Source organism: Gallinula chloropus (assembly GCF_964237585.1).
Source record: "Gallinula chloropus genome assembly, chromosome: 29".
Lineage (NCBI taxonomy): Eukaryota > Metazoa > Chordata > Aves > Gruiformes > Rallidae > Gallinula > Gallinula chloropus.
In genome coordinates, this window is record NC_140114.1 from 2,579,931 (window position 1) to 2,603,073 (window position 23,143).

A 23,143-nucleotide genomic window follows, 5' to 3' on the forward strand; every position below is an offset into this window, starting at 1 on the left:
AAAAGCCAGCCCCCTCCCAGATCGCTTCAGTAACAAGATCAGCTGCTTGTTAGAAAAGGTCTGAGCATCTTTAATAATAAAAACTGTTTAGTAACAAAAGAGTAACACGTGTATCTCCAGGGACAGCTCGACCCCCAGGCTGTCTCGGAGCCGCCGCGTGTGGAGCTCTGTGAGGAGCTGACACCGCTGCCCTCAGGGAACTCAGGGGCCTGAGGAGAGCTCCCCAATGCTGCTCCTGAGAGAGAGAAGGCCAAGCCTGGTATTCCCTGATATCCTGCAACGCTCCAGCTGACAGGTGTCCAGCCCAGGCTTGGCCCTTGCATTGAAGTTGCCTCCACCAGTAAAGATTGGCTGGGTTTGGAAGTCACCGAGTTCCCTTTCTGGCTGAAAGGAGAAATCCCCTCCAGGCTTCAGAAGACTTTGAAGGTAACAAACACCCCAAGAGTCTCCTTGTCCTGAAGGTGCAGATCCAGCCCCTCGACTTCACAGGTTACTGTGGGCAGCCTGCTCTCAGTGCTGTGATCCAGGCAGCTCAGGGCTCTCACCAGCTGCTTTGGCAATGAGGTATCTGTGTTCCACTCCAGCAGTGCCGGTGTTGACGTCACCACGTACGCCGGCAGGTCGCTCACTGCCTACAGAGCTGTAGAAAAAGCTTCCAGTCCCAAGGCTGAGCTCTACAAGCACCATCCAGCACCGAGCTGGAAGCAGAGCAAGGGTGTGAGCAGCTGGAGAAGCTTCTGCCCCTGGTGACAGAGCAGCTCTGACAACAGCCCTCTGCTCACCCTACACCACTTGGCAACAGCACCTTATTTAACAACAACAACACAACAATCACAAGCAAGCAATTTTCCTTGGGCAGTGGCTGAGGACTAGGAGGTGAGAGTCTCCACAGCCATATCTGTGGGCTGATCCACCTCCAGCATGGGTTCCTTGGTGTCTCCTGAGGTGACCAGGACTGGGTCTGCCCCAGCAATGTCCTGGCCGTGGGGCAGCTGGCTGGCCATGGCTGCCAGCTTCAGGCGGTACTGCTCAGCCTCCTGCTCCTTCCTCATGAGCTGGCTGAGATACTCCTGAGTCTTCCTGTTTGCCTCCTGCAGCTGCTGCTGTAGCATCTCCCTTTCAGCTCTGTCCTAGGGGAATACAAGTGGAGAGAGCCCAGGCTGGAGGCCCAACCTGCAGCGCAAAGGGCTGTGCCAGCAGCTCGAGCTGCAGAAGCCAAATGCTCTACGGCGGTGCTAGAAACCTCTCTGGGTTGAGTTCAGCTGCCTTGCCACAGGTTACTGGTGGCAACTGGGCCCTGGGGAGGCACAAAGTGGGTGGCAGGTGCCCCACGGTGCCAGGCAGGTGGGCTGGGAAGGTACATGTCATCACACCAAGGTGGATTTCACAGTATGGGAGCGGGTGTAACTACGGCGCAAGGAAAATGGAGCAGTACTAGTGCTGAAAAGCTGAGAGGAGACTGAGAGGAACGTTCTTCCTCCCCAACAGAGTGACAGGAGTGGTTACAGCTGCTGTAGGAAGAGCTGTGACTGCACCCAGCCTGTGTCAGGCTTCCACAGGAAACCCTGAACAATCTCAGAACGGGAGGACTGTTCATCCAAACCCCCTGAGCTGCAGCTCCAGCACAGGCAGAACAGCAACAGGTGGGTTTAGCTGTCTCCTTCCCCCTGCCCACGCTGGACTGAGCACCATTCCCCTCCAGCACTAAGGCAGGCACATGTGCAGGAGGAGCAGGGCAGCTCTGAGCCACCCTCCAGCAGTGTGCAGCCCGTTCCTGTTCCCTTTGTTCAGCTTTGGCAGAGCAGGAGCCTGATACCCCCAACTCAGCAGAGAAACATGCAGGACACAGGGTAAGTTACAAGCAGGAGTATCTACCTTGTCATCCTTGGAGTCATCTGCATCTTGTTCCACTTTTGGTTTCTTCACCAGTGGCTTCTCCTCCTCATCTTTACCTTCAGTAAGAGTCTCTCCTCCCACCTGACCAGCAGGTACAGTCAAAACTGACAAATGAAAAGGTGAGAAGTTACACAGTGTGAGATGTGCCTTGGCACAGATGCTGCCTGAAACACTTGGCTCCAGGCAGAGCATCAGCAGGGCCCTGGAGTGCTTGAGAATTTCACACCGGGGCTGACAGAACCCAAAGTCAGATTTGCACCTTAGAAAAGAGAGGTAAAAGCTCATCCTTCCGATGGCTCGTTAGTGCCTTTAACAGACAGGCTAAGCAAGAGGAACAGAAAGCTCCTCTCAAAACTTCCCAGCCCATGGTCCCCCTGGCTGAGCTCTCAATCAGCTTTAAGAGCTGGAAACACTCCAGAGAACAAACACAGGTTAAATCTGCGAACACGGGTCTCACTTCGGGAAGCCAGGAGCAAGAATCTGGCCAGCTGAGGAGGAGAAAGGCACCACGTGAGCTACGGAAGGCAGCACCACCTCAACAGTTCTCCCTTTGTCTCCCTCAGACTAAGAGCAGGCTGCAAGCCAGGAATTGTTTGTAGTAGTTTGGCAGATAATTCAGAACACTTAACGGCTGTAGAAACTCATGAGGTACTAAAGCAGACAGGATTGGTGCAGCCTCTCACACTCCTCTTGTGCTGCAGGAGGGCTGCTCTGCTGCTCATCCTCTTCTTCTGCACCAAACAATCTCTGGGAGATGCTGAAGGGACTGGCTGATGTTCCCTGTAGGAGCTCTCTGGAGCTCTGCCCTGTTCCATCTGATTTCCATCTGCCCTGTGAAGCTGATAGAGCAGATTGCCCTGGGCAGCATAACTGGAGTTAGGGGAGGAAAAGGCCTATTTATGCAGCTATTAATGGGCTAACACCAAGTTTTATAAGATCAAAGGAGGATTGCTAAAGGCAGCCTGTTGCAGTCCCATCAGTGGAGTGATTTACTCCTGGGAAGCTCACCAGCAGGGAAAGGCACCAGAGACAAGGGCACTTCTCCTCCCACACTGACCTACCAAAGGCCTTCACAAGTGTAGCAGCAGGAGTGTGTGTGGAGGTACAAACAAGGTGCTGGGAGCTTTACCACTGACCCCAGCCCCAGGGGTATTTTAACCCCTCCTGGAGCCCAGCAGGTACAGATCCATCACACCAGAGCAGGATGGCACCAGCCACGGGCAGCAGTTGTTGTGCTCCTGCCCAGCTCAGCTCCTCCTCACCTTGCTGCCCATCCTGCACGGTCAGGATGAAGGGCTGGCTGAGGCTGCTGGTGGGGATGTGGGTGTGCAGGCTGCCCAGGGCACTGTTGTCTGTTACGATGGCGATGACGTGCTGCTCTCTGCTGCTGACCACCTCTTGCAGGGCAGAGTCCACAGAGTTGGCTTCCGCTGTCTCCTCTGCGTTACCTGGAGGGAGAAAGTGCCAAAGAAGTCAGCAATTCCTTCTCCCTGCCCAGAACAGAACTGATGTCTAGTGAAAAGGCTCAGGTGCACAGCTGGAGACTGCTGGGACAGCTCCTCAGGAGAAACAATCTGGAAATAGGCTCAGTAAGTCTTAGTAGGGGGAAGATAATACACCCCACAAAACGTGTTTTAGAGAAAACCCAGCATTTTCTGTGTAAATTAATAAATACTGGCACACAGCACATTAATTACATTTAAAAGCCAGATCTGGAGGCAGCTGTTAAGCAGAACTGGCTCTGCAGAGTTTCCTTCCATCCCCCTTCCCCAGCTCTAACACAGACAAACCACATCAAAACTCCCTGGGTGCCTCCAGAGCCCCGTCCGTGCGCCTGGCCCGGGGAGCACGAGAAGGCTGGTGGGTCTGGCCTGATGAGCACAGCCCGGTCCCAAACTCCCTGTGTGTGACTCAAGGGCTCACAGGAGTCGCCAGGACTGTGAGCATTTGGCTGCATCCTGCTCCCAGCACACGTTGCCAGGGCAGGAAACAGAGGGGATGTGACCTGCTGCGTGCGCCGGGCGCCGGGGAGGGAAGCGCCAGCGCCGCGGGTCAAGGAATCGGCGCGGTGGCACCAGCAACTGGAAGAAGTCAAACTGCTCATCTCCTGATTCCAGGAAAAACACTCAGCTTTGGGGGAGAATAAATGAAGCCCAAGGTGAAAGGACCATATAAACTTTTAACTTTATCAAATCCCTAAATCTGAAGTTAATTAAAGGTCAAGCGTTACGTTCTAGAAACACATGATGAAGGATCATGAGGAACCCCCAGCCACAAAAACCGCCCAAACCTTTCCTGAGAGAAGTTACCAGAGCCTCAAGAGACTGGAAACATCATTTAACTACCCACATTTTACAGCAGGCTGGGGACAGGAAACATTTCAGGCAATTTCCTTCTCAAGCAAGTATTTATTTCTCTGCATATATTCAATTAAAGTATGTCCTGAGTATGGTGTGATGCCAGGGTGAGACGTGCTGCAACTTCACCTCCACATCCCAAAGTTCCTTCCATTTCCTCACAAGTTACTCAATCAGAACTACACACATTTGAATCAACCCCTGAGCAGATTCCCCTTCACGTGTCTCTGCTGGAGCTGGAAAGCACCAGGTACAAAGGGCTCTCTGGGCTCAGGGGAGAAAGGAAGGTGGATCATTTTTCATGAGAACCTCTGAACAGGGCTTGGGGTCCTGCTTTGAGATGGGCTGTACCCACTCCCAACACGTTAACGCTCATTTTAACCACATTTCAAGCAAATACTGAACCATTTCCCAACCCCTGCACAAAGAGAAGAGTGAACCTGCCCCCCTCAGCTCTGCCTTTGTTCCAGAGCTACAGAAGGCAGGCTGTCTGCAGGCAGCCCAGCTGCGGTGCGGAGACGTGGCCAGCTTCTCAAGCTGGAGGGTGCTGCCTGCTGACACCCAGGGCCGTGCTGAGCCTGGCTGCTGGGGTGATGTGCAGAGGGGCTGCTGCACAGGGAGCTACTCGGCTTCACCTCGGGCTGCAGCTTGCAAAACCTGGAGGCTTGAGTTAAACTCGTTAAGGATTAGGAGCAAGTCACAGCACCCAAAGTCTCCCTCAGCTGGGAGTAGCTCCAAGTACAGTCTGCAGTGTTTCTTCACAGCCCAGACGTTCCTGCATGAGGCAGTTCTGCTCCTGTGCAGAAACTGGCTATATGGTTCTCACTGGATTTCAGTGCACTGGGCAGGCAGGTCCTTTCTTCCGCCCCTCTCATGCTCAGTGAGGGAGAGATCAGGGGTTACTGCAAGGGGGTATTGATTTGAGTGAGATAAACAAGTGTTCTGGGTTCCAAAAAACAATGTTTCTTCCTCCAATTGACCATAGTAGTTCCTATTCAAAGGCAGAGTTAACAAGAATGGAACAGGAAATTAACTAAACGGGCGCAAACTCGGTGCCTATAACCCACAATTCCTCTTAAAAGAAGAAAAAAAATGAGATCCTGTACCTCACTGACAGTAGATAAACAGATTACAGGCACACAAAGGAAAGTTCATGTAAAGTTTTCCTGCCTTAACTCTTGCAACCTCTTTTCTCCTGCTCACTGACACCCAGCTCAGCCAGTGGAAGCACCGCTGGCCCAGGGGCTGTTTTGAGCAGCTGGTAAGCAGAGCTTCTCACACCTGCTCAAGATACTTGTTCCCCTTTAAAAAGCTCTTGAATTCATAGAGAATTTCAGAGAGGTAAGGAAAACCATTAGCCCTGAGTGTTAAGAGAAGGTGTTAGAAGGAAGGAACGCTCCTGATGCCCTCTTGTGGGAAACGAGGAAAATAAACCAACTCTGATGTGGCCGGAAGCAGGAGTCACCGGCTGCTTTCCTGCTGCCCAGCTCCTGCCGGTGCCTGATGCCGTGGGGAGGAAAACCCAGGGTATTTTAGTCCGGGCACACGTGGACAATAAGCCCCCGCCGCGCTGTGGCACTGAGAAAGGCGATTAGGCTGCAGGACACACGAGGCAGGGCTGCTGCGAGATGGGATTTACGAGGCTGGTGCCAAGAGCTCCTCTGGAGCGCAGCCCGGGCCAGGCACCCCCACCACGTTCAGTGAAACAGAGAGGGGACAGGGCCGATTGCCACGTCAGAGGGACAGAGGAGGGGAAACAGAACGTCTGAACAGGCTGTGAGTGTGTTTAAGTTGGAACCTGGCAGCTTTCTCACAGCCCCTGGGATTCCCACCTGGCTTCCAAGCAGTGCCGGGTCCGTGACGCCAACCAGCGTACAACATTCCCAAGTCCTGTGTCCCTCTCAGCTCGTGGAAAATCCCTGACTGAAGGTGTTCTGTGCCAGTGACAGCAGGGAGAGGCACACTTTGGGTCACTCCTCTTCTGGATGAGGGTTTATCAGTGCCTCACAGCTCCAGGTAGAGGTCTGTGGACACGGCAGAACTGGGTACCCAGGACTGTCAAAGCACTCTCTGGCCAACACACACACACTCAGCATGTGAGCAGCCCCACTAAGCAAAGAATTACTCACAAGCAGAAGTGTTTGCAGGATGAGGCCAACCAGCTTCACAAAACTCCTATTTAGTAGCCTCCTTGAGGCTGAAAAGAAACAGTGGTTTAGATTTCCCCAAACTCACAAAATTCAAGTTATTATCAAGTTATGATGCAAACTGGAGTGACAGAAAGAATTCACACACAGACTTCACTTAAAAGCATTTCTCCCAGCAAAATAAAGCTCAGAGAACAATGAGGAACTTAATTATTTCCATCTAACATGTAGGGCAGAAGAAATAAGGAGCAATCTACACATCCAGGAACCCCACCTACGCTGCAGTTTCCTTACTGGGCATTTACACACAGCAAAACAGCCATTCAGCTCTTGCAGCCAGTGAAGAACAAAGCAGACCGTTCCCCAAACACTCTGCAGTGCTCAGGGCTTGGCACAGGCAATAATTCTCCTTATTCCTCTGTTGCAATCAGCCAAATCCATTTTCTCAAGCTCTCAGAGACCTGAGCTCAGCAGAGCTCTGCTACTCACACTGGAACCGCCTTTATATTTACAACAGTGAGCAATCTGCTTCATTACCTTTCTGGCAAAAACACTCTGGGGCAGGAAGCAGTAGTTGGGTGTGTCTGGCTGGATTTCACCACTTCTCCTCTGTGAAAGGACCATCTGCCCTCTTCTGGTAAGCAGCCTCAGCTGCTCTATCAAGACCTTCCCACTCAAGGCCGTTAAAGCCTTACCTGAGGTTGCTTTGGTGTTTGCTGAGGAGATGAGATTAGTGATGTTGAGAATTTCCTCCGGCGTAAGGTCGAAGGGTGAGGTGAGAGTCACGGTGCTGGTGATGGGATCCGTTCCCTCTGGGTGAGCCTGGTTCTGCATCGCTTCCTAGGAAAGGGAGGGAAGTCAGGCATACATTGGCCACCCTTGAAACATTTGAGAGGCAGAATATTTCTCTCTGCTGTGACAACACCAGCACATACATCTGGCAGCTAAAGCAAGATGTGTGACCATAAAACCTCATCCACCTCCCTATTTCTAGTGCCCTCTGCAAGCGATCCCGTCGGACACAACAGGATCCCCCCTGGCTCGAGCACAGATCAGAGAATCACCAGCAGATTTCTCCTTCCTCAACCCACCTGTAGGATGACCACAGTCTCCAGATTGTTCTTGTCCAAAGCAATATCAAAAGGTGACTTGTCAAACTTGCTGGAGGCGTGGGCATCGGCCCCGTAGCGCAGGAGCAGCTCCACGATGTCCCGGTGGTTGTGCTCCGTCGCCCAGTGCAGCGCTGTCATTTTCAGCATGTCCTTGGCATTCACATCAGCCCCATTCTGAAAGGAACAGGGTTACAGGTCTCTGCACCCCACCTCTCCACAGCCCCAGTGTCACCCCTGAGCCCCACAGGATCCAGACCTGTGCTCACCCTGATCAGCAGCTCCACGATGTGAGTGTGTCCATCGGCTGCAGCCATGTGCAGCGGCGTCCGGTCCACTTTTGTCCGGGCGTCTCTGCTGACACCAGCCCTGAGCAGCACTTCAGCTGTGGAGTAGTGGCCATGCTGGGCAGCCAGGTGGAGTGGTGACGTCCCAAGCTGCACAGGAATACATAGAATCATAGAATGGGCTGGGTTGGGAGGGACCCCAAGGGTCCCAGAGCTCCATCCCCCCTGCCAGGGTTGGAAGGAACCCCGAGGGTCACAGAGCTCCAACCCCCCTGCCAGGGTTGGAAGGGACCCCAAGGGTCCCAGAGCTCCAACCCCCTGCCACAGGCAGGGACACCAACCTCCAGGCCTGGAGCTACACAAGGTTGCCCAGGGCCCCATCCAACCTGGCCTTGGACACCCCCAGGGATGGGGCACCCACCCCCTCTCTGGGCAGCCTGTTCCAGCACCTCACCACTCTGTAAAAAAACTTCCCCCTAATATCTAATCTAACCCTTCCCTCCTTTAGCTTTAGTCCATTCCCCCTTGTCCTGCCATTATCTGCTCTTTTAAAAAGTTGAATCCCCTCCTGCTTTAAGCTCCCTTCAGGGACTGGAAGGCTGCAATGAGGTCCCCCCACAGCCTTCTCTTCTCCAGGCTGAACCAGCCCAGCTCCCTCAGCCTCTCTTTGTAGGGCAGGTGCTCCAGCCCTCTAATCATCCTTGTGGCTCCTCTGAACCCTCTCCAACAGTTCCACATCCTTCTTGTATTGGGGGCCCCAGCTCTGGACACAGGACTCCAGATGGGGCCTCAGGAGGGCAGAGCAGAGAGGGACAATCCCCTCCCTGTCCCTGCTGCCACCCCTCTGCTGATGGAGCCAGGATACCATTGGCCTTGAGAGCTGCAAGAGCCACTGCTGGCTCATGTCAAGCTTCTCACCCACCACAATCCCCAAGTCCTTCTCAGCAGGGCTACTCTCAAGAAGCTCTTCTCCCAGTCTGTGTCTGGGATTCTCCCAGCCCAAGTGCAACACCTGACACTTGGCAATTCAGAGGGGTTACTCAGCCCTCAGCACCTCCACGCTGCTGCTCCCCACCACAGCAGAGCAGCTTTGGTACCAGGCAGGGAACTTTGCTGTCAGAAAAGGGCTCTGCTGCCTGTGGCCACAGTCAACTCCACCTCAGACACTCAGGAGTCACAGTCAACTCCACCTCAGACACTCAGGAGTGAGCAGACTGGGAAGCTCAGGAATAAAGGCAACTGGTGCCAGGAAATGGCAACCAATGGCTCACTCGCTGTTCCCTGGTCATCCCACCATCACTCTTGGGTTTCACTACACCTTTTATTTCCTTTCCAACCCAGGGGGGGCTGGCTTCTCTTTAGGGTTTCATGGGGTTTTTTTAAGGCAACATAAACAAGCCCCAAAGAGGTGTATCGACTGAGAAAGTTTAAAGCATTAAATAAAGCATTCTCACAGAACTTCCTACTCCTGAGAAGTTTAACAGTCCTTCCACCTCGACTTGGCTCCTCATTTATCTCCTCAGATACACAGCACAGTGCTCAGGGCTGTGCTCTCCTGCATGAAGCAGAGCTCAATCTTCACACAAACCCCAATTCACCTTTGCCTGAGGAAGCCTCTGCTGGTTGCAGTGCTTCATGGGGAGCCTGCTCTGCCACACAAGCCCAGAGATGCGAGCCCTGCACTGCTCCCATTTCCACTTGTGCTCATACAGTTCAGCCCTGAGCTCACACACCACCCTGCTCCACACAGACACCCCTGCCCTGTCCCCCCAGCATACCCAGTCGGTGGTGAAGGGAGCCCCGTTTGCCATCAGCTTCCTCACTTCGTCATCTTCGCCCTTGCGAGCCGCCTCCAGCAGCCTCTTCCCTAGCTCCACTAAGGACATCTTCACACATGGGCACCAGTATTTGCCAGGAGCTGCTTTAAAAGCAAGAAACCAAAGCCAAGCAGGCAAAGGGCAGTGAGGGAGGGGTGTTTTAAAAGCGCTGTGCAGCCAAGGTACACCACAGCCCCCACGACATCCCGCTCACCTCAACAGCGCCGCGCACCGACACGGAGACTGGCCCATGTGGATCCAGTTCCAGGAGCAGAACCTGTAAAAGCCAGGGCAAAGCTGTTCCCACTCCTTGCACAATGTCATTTTGATATTTAAATTGCTTCAAGAACAGGATTTAATCCCCAAGGCACTCTGAGCCCAGTACCAACAGCTAAGCGTGGGGGAACTACCCCTGTTCTCTGCTGGTGGAGGGCAAAACAAAACATTGGTTAAGTCCTGTGACTTCTTCAAGGTGAGAAAAAGCTGGTCCTGGACAGCAGTGCTTGTTCCAAGTACATAAAGCACAGCATAACCACAGCAACAGTAAACTGGCCTTTCTCTCAAGGACAGGGTCCTGCTGCTGTGCCAGTCTTGTCAACATCCACCCGTTCGCCCAGGCACGACCTTCAGAGAGCGGCTGCAAACCAAGGTCTGTGCAAAGGGGCAGCACAGCACCCAGCCTGACCCGATTCCAACAGCACTCGACTGTTCCCCCCTTCAGCTACAGCTGTATGAGTTAATGGCAAAGCCCTCTGTCCCTCTCATTCCCTGCTCTTTCAAGAGGAACATCCCACCCTGTGTGAGCAAGCCCCTCAAGTGAAGCCAAGCAGCAGCCCTCGCCCCCTACATCTCATCGGGATGCTGTGCCCATCCTGTCACAAACACATCTCCCTTCCCAGGCTGTGCTGCAGCTGCAGCCTTTTCCTGCTGTGAGGTTACTACAGGCGACACCTGATGCTCAGAGACCAACAGCAGGACCTTTGATGCACTTCTCATGCTGCATCTGTTTGACTACCACATGCCTTTGAGGACTTCCCAGTTGGGGTTGGTTGGGTTTTCCCCTCCCCCCCTTTCTCACTTCACGAGGGACAGAGGATGGTTTTTAGATGTTCCCACTGGCTTTCCGGGCACCAGGCGTTATGCTGAACCCTCGAATTCACAGTTAAGCAGCACAGTAAGCATTTGCAAGGCAGGAATTCACCCCTCCGGGCGTGTGTCTGAAGGAGAAGCTGGAGCATGAACACAACCCACCCACGTTCCTCCCTCGCCTCACAGGGAGCCGAGGCCTCTCAGGCATTGCCCGCGCCCTTCCCCGACGATGCTGGGGGAAGGACTGAGGCTCCTGCCCAGCTTCTCTCTAGGTTATTCCCTATCCCCAGCCTGGCAGCAGCCCAGCGCCCCTACGCTGCCGGCAGAGGAAGCGGGGGAGCCGCTCCCCAGACCCGCCAGCCCCCCCCGAGCAGCCTGTGAGGCGGGAAGTGGGGGGTGCAGCTCTGCAGAGCTGCCTCAGCGCCGCCCCCCCCCCCCCGAGCCGCCCTCCCTGGTGCAGCCAGGAGGCTCTTTCACCTCCGCGGCTGCCCCTGAGAGGGCTCCGGCCCCCTCACCGCTCCCCCCGGGGCAGGGACACCCCCCCCTCCCGCACACAGCTCCCTCCGGACCGGCCACCGGCGCCACTCCATCACAGGGATCCCCCCCTCCCCTCTCCTCCCCCCTGTTCCTCAGCCCCAGGACCGCCCCTCACGGGGTCCGCCCCCTCCCCGCCAGCCCCCGGCCCCACTCACACGGCAGCTCGGGACCCCCCCGCCCACAAAGCCCCGCGGCCGCTCCCGGCGCCAACACCGCCCCTCGCTCCGCCCCTCCCGCCGCGCCCGCACGAAATGGCCGACGCGGAAGCTGGGGGGGGGTGGGCGGAAGGATACCGCGGCGGCAACTAAAGAGTCCGCGGAGTGCAGGGTGTGAAGCTTCCCCGCCCTCTCTCGCAGGGGGTGCGGGAAGGGTTTGCAGATTCCCCCTTTTTTCCCCCGATCGCCTCCCCGCCCAGTGGCCTGCAGAAGGACAGCGGGCGGCGCGAAGGGAGCCCTGAAAGGGGAGTGTTTTCTCTCGCGGAAGCGTAGCGCTTGAGCGGATGGCGGTGAGGCGGCTCTGCAGTTAGTTCCGGCAGAGGCGTTTAGGCGCCAAGTATAAAAGGGCGGCCGCGGCGGTGCTTGCCTAGAGGTGGTAGCGCCTCCCTGAGGTGTTTCTGTGCCTCTCTGCCTCTCTATTTATCATATATTTGTGTGTGAAACTATCTAAAATAAAGACAGCGCCCGTCTGCTCCTCTTAGTGCCTCCCCACCTGGCGTTGGGCCTCCCTCAGGGTGCCAAAGCTCCCCTCTCTGTTGCCTCACCCCCTCATGGTGCCTGAGGCGAAAGCCACACTGGCATCCAGGGCTCCCTCTGGGGTGTTCCCCCCCAGCTCTGGAGAACCCGGCGTTTAAAGAACACTCTCGACTTTCTCAAATTGAAATAATCCCTTAAACTTGGCTGCTTTGCCACTGAAATCCTCCGTGGGCTTTGCCTGGGCGCGTGTTTCTCGCCTCAGATCTAAAATGATTTAAGGTCAACCTACGGAAAGGACGTGGATTGCTTTTTTGTTCTCAAGGGCCCGCAGGAATGTGTAGGATTTTAAATTGTTTTATTTAAAGTCTCATAATAAATACTCCTCCCGTGGGTTGTCCCAGCCGTGTGCGCAGCAGTCAAGCAGCCTTGGGAGGGAGAGTTTACATATTTCACCTCTGGTTTAACATGAGTGGCTCAAAACAGGCAGGCTGGGCTGTTTCTGGAGGTTACAGGAGAGCTACGCTCCAGTTTGGTTACAGAATGCAGATTTTTTCCCAATATTTGCCTTTCTGGGGGCACATTTGAAGTGCTGCCTCAGCTTACCTCCAGCCATGTGCTTCCCCCCTTCCCGCACAACTCTTAGGGCAGTTTCAAAATGCTCCAGATCACGAAAATCAACCCAAAAAAACCCTTATTCAAGAGAATCCAGTCACATTCGCTCTTCCAGGAATAATACTATTGTGTGTGGGAAAAATGTTTCAAAGCCAAAAAGTTGTTCAGGGCTGTTTTGGGGTTTTTTCTCTCCATTTTTAGATGATGCTCAGAAACAAACCTCAGCCCGTGTGAGGTGAAAACCTCCCTGAGGAAAGCACAAGGCTTCCACCTGGGTGAATGCAGCAATTGTGTTTTTTGTTGTTATTTTTAAAGCAGTTGATTAAAATTGGGTGGGAAATCAGAACTCAAACTAAATTCTCCATCGTATCTCTCAGCTCAGCCCCTGTTACCCATCCAGACCTCACAATGTGCCCATCCTCTGTCCCAGTCGGACATCACACCTGGGGTAAAGTACACAAGGGATTAAAAAAAATAGGAGAAAAATCAAATTTCAGGCAGAGAACATCCAGCCTTGACCCCCCCACAAGCAGCATTGGAGCATTTCCATGTGTAGTTACCCTCCTGGCCATCATTTCTCCTGCTTGTGCTCAAGACACAAGCCTCAAAGAGGTGATTTCTTTCAAGAAAGAGCTTTGTGCTCATGTCCTGGGCACATCCCTGCCTCCTCCACCTTGGTTATCCGAGGGGAAGATGAAGGAATGAAGCGGCTGTCGGAGAAACTGGGCCAGGAGAGTGCAAGAGGGGTCTCTGCATCCCTGGGAGAGGAGCAGGGATGATGCTTTCAGCTAAATGAAGGCGATTTACATCAGTCCTGTGCCTCTCCCCTGGCAACAAATGAGTTTCTTAAAAAAGGACCTGAGAAATGAGCTCAGGCACCCGTCCTGGAGCACACGGACACCCACGGCCGCAGGGCGTGGGGTACTGGTAGAAGCCCCCCAGCACCTCCTGCACCCCCTGGCATGTGGATGTGGGGTGATGGGGTGTCTATTCCTGCCCCCTCCCCTCCCATCTGCGCCCCCCCCAGTGCTGTCACACCCTGCTTGTACCAGCGTGGGGGTTTCCAGTGCTGCTGGAAGAAGGGAAGAAAAGGGGGAGGAAAAATAGAGCAAGCTGGAAGCTTTGTGGGGAGCGTGGCACTGCCGGGGCTGGGGTGAACCACTGAGTTAATGAACGGTGTCAAGAACTGCCCAGGAACAAAACAAACCCAACCAACCTCCAAACCGACAACAAAACCAAACCCTTGCATGCCTAGCAGAGAGGGAGAGGGGGGCATGAGGAGGGGCAGAGGGGAGGGCTTCAGATCAGATCGAAATCTAAGGCGCTAATGCTGGCGATGGGAGCTCTCCAGAAGTTAAAGCTATTGAACTGCAGCAGACTGTCCTCTTCTTCCGAGATGTCCTGGCTGACCTGGTCCCGCTCACCGGTGAGCTTGCCCAGCCCTCCTTTGGGTTTGTAGAGGGCCACGTCGCTGAGCCCCAGCCCTTCCAGCTCTGCCATGTCCAGCCGCGGGATCGGCATCCTCCAGTAGATGAAGGAGTCGTACTGGCTGCTGATGGTGTCCAGCATTTTCAGGCTGTGAAGGGGGTGAGGGGAGAGAAGAGGAGGAGAAAAGCTCTACCAGAGGCACAGGCAGCTGCCCCAAAGTGGCTGAAACTCCCAAGTGTTGAATATTGACCAATCCCCCCCCCCCAAAAAAAAATATAGCATGGTGTCAAGGAGGTTTGACTGTAGCTGCAGACTTGAGCCCTGCCACTGCCACACAGCCTTGGTCACTACCCCTTCTCTGAGGTGGGGTTTGGAGGGGTGTGCAATGGGGCTTGCCACCCTGTGCCTCAGTTTCCCCATCTCACAAAGGGGGAAGAAAAGGGCCTCGCCCCTTCCCAACTGCATCTCCCTGCATCCCTCCCGGGCTCCTCGATGCCTGGGGGTGTGTGGGGGGCATCAGTGGGGAGCAGCGATGGGCCACTCCCACCTCCACTCTGCCAGACCCTGCAAGAGGGTCTCACCCTTCCCTGCGCTGAGCCCTCCATGGTGCAGGCAGTGTGTGTGAGGGGTCTCCAGCCCTCACAGCATCACCTTGCCCCAGGGGACCAGGATTGGAACCTTCTAGAAAGGGCTGGAAGGAGCATCTCTCGGCGTTGCCATCGCACCCCACCCACCCTGCTGCGCCTTTGCCATCCCGCCGTGCCACACACCATCCATCCCCCTGTGCCGCGCCGTGCCGCAGAGCCCCTCCCGCAAAACCCCACCCGCATCCACAGGGAATTGGGAAAGAACAGGAGGGTTGGACATGGCTCTCAGCTTCTCCCCCGTAGCTGAGTCACCGCCTTGCTTCTTCTCCCTGGCAGAGTTATGTCACTCACCCTCCTGCCTTTGGAGGTCGGGGAGGGGGAAAAAATACCCAACCGCTGACCCAAAATATCCCTCTTTTCCTGCCCATCGCCCCGTTTGAAGCCCTGGGAACGGGAATCCTGAGGGATGATTCAGACATACCTTGGATCACGCCCTCCCTCGCTCCCCAGCCACGCGATGAGGGGTGACCGGCTGCTAAATTTAAGAGTCCTGATGTAGCTCAGAGGCTATGAAAGGCTCCTGTGTCACTCCCCCCCCCAGGGTAAACTGAGCCGCGGTGCTTTGAAATAGCCTCATCCCTGGGGATCTTGCCACACAACAGCGGTGAATTATCTTAGGGTGGCGGATGGTGTGGACAATGGATTTAAAAGCTTCAAAGGGGGGGAAAAGGGGCAAGAAATTAACAAATCAAATATCCAGGAAAAAAATCGCGGCGGGGGGGTGGGGGGAATAAAGCTGCTGCATCGCCTGTCACCCCTCAGGAAGAGCATCCCTCCTGGACCAGCGTGGGATGCTCATCCGCTGCAGGCAAAGCCACCTTGATCCTTCACCCCCCGCTGCTTGTTACTCATGTGCGTGCGCCCCCCACCCCAAAATAATCAGCACCTCAGGGGTGCTGATGCCTCCCTCCACCCAAATCTCTCCCAGAAAAAGCAAACCAGCATCCTCTCGTTCTCCACCCCGCCATCCCTTACCTGCTGGGGAGGGCTGGGTGGATGGATGGATGGATGGACGGACGGACTCGGTGCCGGTTGGGCTCTTTGTGCTGGGAAGCCACGGGCGTCGCAGCGTCGCTTTTGTCTGCTGGCTGCCTGGGTCTGCAATGCAGCCCCTCCAAGCGCTGGATGAACTCCCCTTCTTCGGGGAGGGGGGGGGGACGGATGGATGGGCAGATGAGTCAGCGGCTCAGCCCCCCCCCCCCGCTCCAGAGAGGGTGGGGACGGCAGAGGAGGATGCGCAGGAGCGCAGGAGGGGATCCTGAGCGCTGGACCCCCAAGGCGGGGCTGGGGCGGGGGGAGATCTCTCCCGCAGCGATTCCTGATTCACTCCTGCAGCCTGCAGCTCAGGATTTTTTGGGGGGGATAACGGATCATTCTCAGCCTCCGGGGAGATTGGCAAGGATTTCTTTCTAGCTGCGGGCACAGAAATGGGGTGCTGCGGTACCCCCAGACCTGGGGCTGTAGGAGGGCACTTTGGGAATCAAACACGGGGAGGTTTGGTGCAAAAGGACCCAGGTAAGGGGTGGGGGTTGTGGGGTTTTCTGTGGCGATGCTGGGTCCGGAGGGGTCTGGTCCTGATGCTGCAAGGCTGCAGTACCTGGGCTTTGTCTCTGAAGCCGGACGTGGAGCTGGGAATAGGAGGGAGAACCCCAAAGCTGGCGGCACTGCCAGGGCTGGGAGAAGAGCTGCCCCAAAGCCAGGGGTGGGGGACACCTCGTGCAGCCCCCTGCCCCCTGTCACGGCCATGACTGTGGCCCCAGCTCTTATGTGATGTCAGGGGACGGGGAGCCTGGGGAGCGGGACAGCGAGGAGAACCCCAGTGCAACCCCTCCAACCCACGGATCTCCCAGCCTGGCCACTACTGAGCCCCAAAACACCCTTTCTGGGGGACCACAGGCCAGTCAAAACACGTGGAGAGGCTGGGAGCAGCCCTCACCCTCCTCTGCCCAGGGCTTTGCCTGGGATCAACATTCCTTGGGGGCTTTGGGGTTGTTTTTTTCTCCCTTTTCCTCCCTGTTTGCTGCATGTGGTGCCAGGTCCTTCTGCCAGTGCTCAGCTTTCAGCCGGGTTATTTCTGCCTCCTCCTCCTCCTTTTCCTCCTCTCCCTGCTGCTGCCATGAGCCAGGAGGATCCCAATGTCCCCTCCTCCCAAAAAGACCCAGCCTTAGGTTGGTCCCACCAGCACCCAGCACGGGGAAGATGCCAACCAGGGCCCCCAATGTTTTGGGGGATCCCTGAGGCTGTGGGGTGCAGCTTGGCTGGGTGACTCTGTGGGGAGCTGGATGTCACCCACCTGTTTGTGCTTCAGGGTGTCACCACGTCCCTCCCTGAGAAGGGACCTGGGCCCCACACCCCACAGGGGGTCTTGCTGCGCCACAGGCACCGAAATCTCTTCACTGCAGCAACGTTGGAGCTGGTGGTTTCGGGGGGGTTGCCCAGACCCAGCAGACACATCGCTGGGGGGGCTGTATGGGGACAATGTCCTCTGGCAGCACAAGGAGGGAAAAAAGGGCTCTTCAGCTGAAGAACACTCTGGGTATTATCAGGCCCCGACAGCTCAGGACGGGCGCGGGACAGAGACCCAACTGAGTGTGGACAGGGCCGCCTTGTTCGGGGCTCCTGAGGTGGGATCCATGGGGATGGTCAGGATTTGGGGGCTGACGTGGGAAGGGACATTCTGAGGCTCACCCAGGGTGTCCCCTGTGTGGGTCCCAGGGCTGGGGGGACAGTGAGGGGTGGTGAGGGGTGGTGAGGATGTCCGAGTCCAGCTGGGCTGGTGGCTGGAGGTGTGGGGTTTCACTGCTGGCTGTGGTAGGACCATGGCGGTGACAGGACCATGGCGGTGTTGGTGGCAGGACCATGGTGGTGGCACTGGTGGTGGCAGGAGCCCGGGGGTGTTGTGCAAGAGGAAGGCTGGGAGTGGTGCAATGCTGCTCAACACCGGGCTCAAGGAGCCCGACCTTACCAGGATCTGGACCCTACTGGGACTCCTGACCCTTCCAGGACCCCCCCCGGCCTGCTGGGACCCTCGGTCCTGTCCGGACTCCCCCCCCCATCCCTGCCGAGACCTCGGGGTCCCCAGCTCTACCGGGACCCCCCCAGTCCTACCCAGACCCCGGGGGCTTCATCCTCTTGTTGCTTAGGTCCCCTGAGGGGTCTGGCACATCCATGGGGAATGGCTGTGGGAATAAGGCTCAGGAGCACGTGGGAGCTGGGGGGGGACCCCAGTCCTGCCAGGGACCCCGGGACCCCCCCATCCCTGCTGGGACTCCCCATTCCTGCTGGGAATCCAGGACCCCCATCCCTGCCAGGGACCGCGGGACCCTCATCCCTGCTGGGACCCCAGAACCCCCATCCCTACTGGGAACCCCATCCCTGCCGGGACCCCCCCCCATCCCTGCTGGGAACCCAGGAGCCCCATCCCTACTGGGAACCCCATCCCTGCTGGGACTCCCCATCCCTGCTGGGAACCCAGGATGCTCATCCCTGCCAGGGACCCCGGGACCCTCATCCCTGCTGGGACCCCAGGACCCCCATCCCTACTGGGAACCCCATCCCTGCCGGGATCCCCCCCCATCCCTGCTGGGACCCCAGGACCCCCATCCCTACTGGGAACCCCATCCCTGCCAGGGACCCCGGGACCCTCATCCCTGCTGGGACCCCAGGACCCCCATCCCTACTGGGAACCACATCCCTGCCGGGACCCCCCCTTCCCTGCTGGACCCCGGGACTCCCCCAGCCCTGCCCCGGGACCCCCGACGTCGCCGGTTCGCCCCCGCCCACCGCCTCCCGGCCGCGGCCCTGCAATCCCGGCGGTGTCCAGGGTGGGAGCTGTGCTCCGGGCCGGGCCGGGCCGAGCCGAGCCGGGCGGCGGGGGAGCGCCGCGTCCCGCACCCGCCGGGCCACGCCTGGCCGCTGCGAGCTGGGCACCGGCACCGGGACCCGCACCGGGACCCGCACCGGGCGCCGCGCAGGTAACGGAGCCGCCGCCGGGGCCGCGAGCGGGCGGAAGGGCCCCGAGAGCGCGGGGGAAGGCGGGGAAGGCACCGGGGGCGGCACCGGGAAGGGCGGGGGGCGGCGGGAGGGTCCCCACGTTGTGCAGCCTCCCGGTCGGCCCGGGGAGCCTGGCCCGGAGCCCGACCTTACCGGGATCCGGACCATACCGGGACTCCTGACCCTTCCGGGACCCCCCCCCCGGCCTGCCGGGACCCTCGGTCCTGTCCGGACCCCCCCCCCCCCCCCCCCATCCCTGCCGAGACCTCGGGGTCCCCAGCTCTACCGGGATCCCCCCAGTCCTACCCAGACCCCCCGACCCCAGCAGCGAGGGACCCACCCCCGCAGCCCTTCCGGGACCCCCCAGCCCTTCCAGGACCCCCGGCCCCACCAGGTCCCCTGCAGTGTCGTCGCCCCCCGGGACTTTCCTGCCCCACAGTGACCCCCCCCCGCCTTGGAGTGACCCCCGGGACCCCCAGCCCTTCCGGGACCCCCTGCCCTTCCGGGACCCCCCAGCCTTGCCTCACCCCACGGGACCCCCCAGCCTCACCAGCACCCAGTGGTGCCCCCGGGGTGGCAGCTGTGACTTCCCCACGCAAAGCAAGTTCTCCCCTCACTTTCCTGCCCCATCCCGGGGGTCCTGGGCCTGCAGCTTTGGGGGTCCTGGGGCTCTCACCTGGCACATCCCAGTCCCCCCTGTGCCGCTCTCCCTTCTGAGCTTGGGGGGGACCCCGGTGGATGCACCCAGGGTGGGTGGCGGCTGCACGGGGGGCCTGGAGCGGCCCCCCCCACCCCGCCTGCCTGAGCTCCTCTCCCCGGTCCTCGGCCGGTGACGCAGAGCTGCTGAGTGGTAGTTTCCCAACAGGGAAGTCATTTTGTGAGTGCCGGCGCAGGCCGGGGCCTTAAGCCACCCTCCCTGGGGCTACTCTGGGGCTGGACCCCTTGCTCAGGTGGGCTGAGGCCGGACACAACTCATCGCAGGGGTGGGCAGGCTGTGAGGGGGGGTTGTCTGGAACCCCCGCAGCCAGGGTGGGAGTGGAACTGGGGCACCGCGGCCTGCGGGACCCGCCGTCGACAAGCGCCCGGAGCCTGGAGAGCGTCCGGATCTGGCCCCAGCCATCGCCCTTTGCTGAGCGTGAGAACCTGAGGCCTGTGTGGGGCTGGGGGGGGAGGAAGGAGGGGTCTGGGTGGGGGTTTGCGGCAGCTTGAGCCCCTCGGTGGGGGGGGGGGGTTACACAGGGGTTTGCTGGTGGCTCATAGGAGGCTGAGCCCACTCCTGGGGCTCCCCATGGAGCCTCTTCCAGCGCCCCAGGCACCAGTTGCAATGCGGAATTTTGGGGGTGCCCCCCAAGGCCTTTCCCTTGAGCTGTGGGATCCGGGAGGGGGGGGGGAGCTGGGGCACTATGGCGGGGACCGGCTCCGGCAGCCTCATTTCCTAAGGAAATGGGGCTCCAAAGCACCGGCAGCGCGCCCCCCCCCCCCCCCCTCCCCGCTCATCCATCGGTCCATCCGCAGCCCGTGGGAGAGGCTGAGCTTGCCTGGGGGTGCTGGTGCAGGGATCTGGCGTGGGCACGGCCCCGGTTTACGCCACCCTGGATGTGTCACAACCTGCCTGTTCTCAGCAGCTGCGCTCGCGGGTGGGGGGAGCTGAGTGCTGGGGCCCAGACACCAGGGTGAAGGGCATGGGGGGGCTCGGTCGTGCCTCAAGTCTCCCTGCGGGTCCCAGGGCAGTGAGGGGGGGAAGGAGCACAGCTGGGCACCCACTTCTCCCCCACGGTGCCCTGACGCCAAGGGGATGGGCTGTGGGTGCTGCCCAGCTGTGGGTTGTGCGGGGGACAGATGGGTCACCCTCAGCCAAGTCCTACCCATCGGATGGGGACGCTGCTGGCGTGACACAACCCCGCAGTGTGGGAGCATCGCTGGGCACCCATGGGGGGTTGTCACCCCGTTTGGGGGCCGCTGGCCCCGGCAGCAGCAGCCCCAGCAGCTCCTCCCTGCTGCGGCAGGAAGCGCCGGCCGGCTGCCCTGGACTTTGGACCCATCCGGCGGCGCCGGCGCAGGGCAGAGGAAGGGACCTTTCCTGTTTGCCAGCACCGTGGGGGTCCGGCACCCATCTGCCCCCACGGCCAAGCTCTGGCTGCCCCCATGCCAGGGCAGGGGCTCTCTGGGGGCTGACAGAGGGTTGTGCTCAGGCCGCGGCCCGTGGCGGCTGGGTGAGTTCTGTGCGTGACACCGGGTGCTTTTGCAGTGGAAGTGTTGTGTCTCCTTGGGGCCAAGGGGGTCAGCACCCATTCTAGGGGTGAACCCCGCTTTCCACCCCCCCTTGGCTACCCCAGCCAGGGCTGTGGGGGTTTGGGGAGCGTCCTGCCGACCCCTGTTTATCTTTCCCCCCCCCCCATCTGCTTTTGGAGCCGGAGCGGAAGAGCTCAACCTCCGGCCCCTTTTCGGAAAGGCAGGAGATATTTATAGCTGCCTGGCTCAGGGCGCTGGGATTCGCTGTGGCCACCTCTGCCCCCACCCCCCATCCTGCTTCAGCATCCCTCAGCCATGTGCTGCACCAGGCCAGGGGCTGGATCCTGCTTTTGGGGGTGTTGTGTGATGCCCGGGGTCCCGTGGGGGGGTCTCTGGGTTGGTGGGAAGTGGATTTGGGGTTGGTCAGGACCGCAGGCATCACCCTCCCTTTGCACCCACAGCTGGCTGCTCCCCTCCACGCCGTGCCACCCACACCAGGTCCTCCAGCCACCCCCATGGAGTGACCCGGCGCCGAGGGCTCTGCACCGGCACGGCCCCCCCGGCAGCCAGGGAGGGAAGGTGGCTGCCACCACCGCCAACATGAGCGACTTCTGGCACAAGCTGGGCTGCTGCGTCGTAGAGAAGCCACAGCCTGTGAGTAGCTGCAGCCTGGCAGCCCTGGGGAGGAGGGTTGGGGGTCCTGGGGCGTGGTGGGGGGGCTTACAGTCTTCATCTGCTTGCAGAAGAAGAGGAGGAGGCGGATCGACCGCTCCATGATCGGCGAGCCCATGAACTTCGTCCACCTGACACACATCGGCTCTGGAGACATGGCCGGGGGCGAAGGGCTGCCCATGGTACCCTTGGGGGTCCCGGTTGGGGTGGGGGGCCCCAGTTGGGCGTTGGAATCATTATTGGGGTGGTGGAGCCTCATGATTGGGGTGTGGGGGGGTCCCAGTTGGGTGATGTTGGGGTGGTGAGGGTGGGTGAGGGATCTCAGGGTGGGGTGAAGTGGCCTGTTTGGGTGACAGGTCTCACACCCGGGTGATGGGGTGGCACGGTTGGGTGAGGGGGGTCTCACAGGGGTGCTGACACCTCTGTGCCCCCCCCCCAGACTGGCGCCGTCCAGGAGATGAGGTCCAAGGGCGGTCGGGAGCGACAGTGGAGCAACTCCCGGGTCTTGTAGCATGTGAGTACCCTGAGGCAGCCCTGAGCACTAATTAACACACCCCAACGAGCCGCTGCCTGTGCGGTTCCGTAACCCCAGCCCTCGGACTTTGCAGATTCCTGGCTTTTCCAGCCCAAACTTGAACTGCCTGATCCCCCAACCGGAGGAGAAACCAACCTCGAGCGCTTCACCCCTGCGGTAATTTATGCAGAGCGACCCCCGCCCGGCTCCCGCTGGCTCCTGGCATCGGCCCCCCGGCAGCTCCCTCCTTCCCGGAGGCACCGTGACACGGGGAGGGAGCGGGGATTTCGGCTGAAAGGACACAGCCGCCCTCCTGCAGCGCGCCAGGAGCTGCTGGGCGCAGCCACCATGTGCCAAATCCTCCTGGTTCTCCCTTTCTCCGTGCCGGCATCTCCCAGGGGCCCCTCCAAGTGCTCGCCCGCGGTGCCCGGCCGCGGTGCCTCGCTTCACCCCGGGGGATGCCCAGGCTGATCGGGGGGCTCTCCCAGGACGGCGCAGCAGAGCAAAGCCAGGATCAAACCCCGACCCTTGGGTGCAAAAAGCCAGGATCCAGCCCCAGCGCTTCGGTGCCTCGCTGGCAGCAGCTCCGCACTGACACCACCGCCGAGCCCGCGGTGCCACCGCCGGCAAACTGCCACCTGCCTTTTTCTAGGAGATATATTTGTGTTTTTTAAAGCTCAGCAAACCCAACCCGGGCAGCAGCCTCCCACCAACCCGGGAAAGGAGCGACCGCCGTGGGTCACCTCCGCCCGGGCTCCCCACCGGCGTTTCACCGGCACCAGCCGAGGCAGGACGGGGCCCGGCCCCGGCAGGGACTGGGGCTCCTGAATTCGGGCGTGGGTGTACATAGTTTAAGTAGCTCCAGGAGTGCCGGGCAGGGGGGTAGCAGCTCCCCTGTGCCATGCACCGTGCCGCGCCGGGATGCTCCTGCGCGGAGCTGAGCCTCCCCGGCTCCGCGGCGCACGCTGCGCGGGTCAGCGGGGGCCGACGCTTGATGCTCGTTTCCCTCCCCTGGGACAAACAACCCACCCCTGAAATAAACCCTTGTGCTGGCCCAAGGCGCGTCCCTGAGCTGCCTGGGGCTCTGCACCCCCCCCTCAACACATGGGGTGGC

The 23,143-nt window shown here is 59.0% G+C and overlaps 3 protein-coding genes across 7 annotated transcripts; 1 reads left to right on the plus strand and 2 right to left on the minus strand.

The window, feature by feature from the left end:
• Nucleotides 1-54: 54 nt before the first annotated feature.
• Nucleotides 55-11,406, minus strand: GABPB2 (GA binding protein transcription factor subunit beta 2). Its single transcript, XM_084276850.1, has 9 exons — nt 11,395-11,406; nt 9,828-9,890; nt 9,575-9,717; nt 7,779-7,946; nt 7,492-7,686; nt 7,096-7,240; nt 3,159-3,344; nt 1,876-2,000; nt 55-1,130 (listed from the first exon to the last, which is right to left on the minus strand). Exons 3-9 carry the CDS (start codon nt 9,680-9,682, stop codon nt 870-872), a joined length of 1,188 nt encoding a protein of 395 aa, XP_084132976.1. The 5' UTR covers nt 9,683-9,717; nt 9,828-9,890; nt 11,395-11,406; the 3' UTR covers nt 55-869.
• Nucleotides 11,407-13,484: 2,078 nt separating this feature from the next.
• MLLT11 (MLLT11 transcription factor 7 cofactor) lies at nt 13,485-15,699 on the minus strand. Of its 2 annotated transcripts, none has more exons than XM_084276851.1 (2): nt 15,594-15,699; nt 13,485-14,119 (listed from the first exon to the last, which is right to left on the minus strand). In XM_084276851.1, the coding sequence occupies exon 2, from the start codon at nt 14,110-14,112 to the stop codon at nt 13,843-13,845; it is 270 nt and encodes an 89-aa protein (XP_084132977.1). In that variant the 5' UTR covers nt 14,113-14,119; nt 15,594-15,699; the 3' UTR covers nt 13,485-13,842. The 2 variants fall into 2 exon arrangements, with proteins under 2 accessions (XP_084132977.1, XP_084132978.1); XM_084276852.1 differs by lacking the exon at nt 15,594-15,699 and adding an exon at nt 15,040-15,057.
• Nucleotides 15,700-18,470: 2,771 nt separating this feature from the next.
• Nucleotides 18,471-23,087, plus strand: CDC42SE1 (CDC42 small effector 1). Of its 4 annotated transcripts, none has more exons than XM_084276621.1 (5): nt 18,471-18,592; nt 21,305-21,497; nt 21,587-21,697; nt 21,955-22,029; nt 22,124-23,087. In XM_084276621.1, exons 2-4 carry the CDS (start codon nt 21,444-21,446, stop codon nt 22,024-22,026), a joined length of 237 nt encoding a protein of 78 aa, XP_084132747.1. In that variant the 5' UTR covers nt 18,471-18,592; nt 21,305-21,443; the 3' UTR covers nt 22,027-22,029; nt 22,124-23,087. The 4 variants fall into 4 exon arrangements, with proteins under 4 accessions (XP_084132747.1, XP_084132750.1, XP_084132749.1 ...); XM_084276624.1 differs by having other exon boundaries at nt 18,481-18,588; XM_084276623.1 differs by lacking the exon at nt 18,471-18,592 and adding an exon at nt 19,474-19,561.
• The last annotated feature ends 56 nt before the right edge of the window (nt 23,088-23,143 follow it).

Excerpts from the sequence above, each read along its gene's own strand:
- CDC42SE1 (XM_084276621.1), top strand. The coding sequence starts at position 21,444 with ATGAGCGACTTCTGGCACAAGCTGGGCTGCTGCGTCGTAGAGAAGCCA. Across the intron at positions 21,498-21,586 it reads TCGTAGAGAAGCCACAGCCT|AAGAAGAGGAGGAGGCGGAT; the intron begins GTGAGTAGCTGC and ends ATCTGCTTGCAG. Across the intron at positions 21,698-21,954 it reads GGGGCGAAGGGCTGCCCATG|ACTGGCGCCGTCCAGGAGAT; the intron begins GTACCCTTGGGG and ends CCCCCCCCCCAG.
- MLLT11 (XM_084276851.1), bottom strand. The coding sequence starts at position 14,112 with ATGCTGGACACCATCAGCAGCCAGTACGACTCCTTCATCTACTGGAGG.
- GABPB2 (XM_084276850.1), bottom strand. The coding sequence starts at position 9,682 with ATGTCCTTAGTGGAGCTAGGGAAGAGGCTGCTGGAGGCGGCTCGCAAG. Across the intron at positions 7,947-9,574 it reads CTCCCTTCACCACCGACTGG|CTTGGGACGTCACCACTCCA; the intron begins GTATGCTGGGGG and ends ATTCCTGTGCAG. Across the intron at positions 1,131-1,875 it reads ATGACTCCAAGGATGACAAG|GACAGAGCTGAAAGGGAGAT; the intron begins GTAGATACTCCT and ends GTATTCCCCTAG.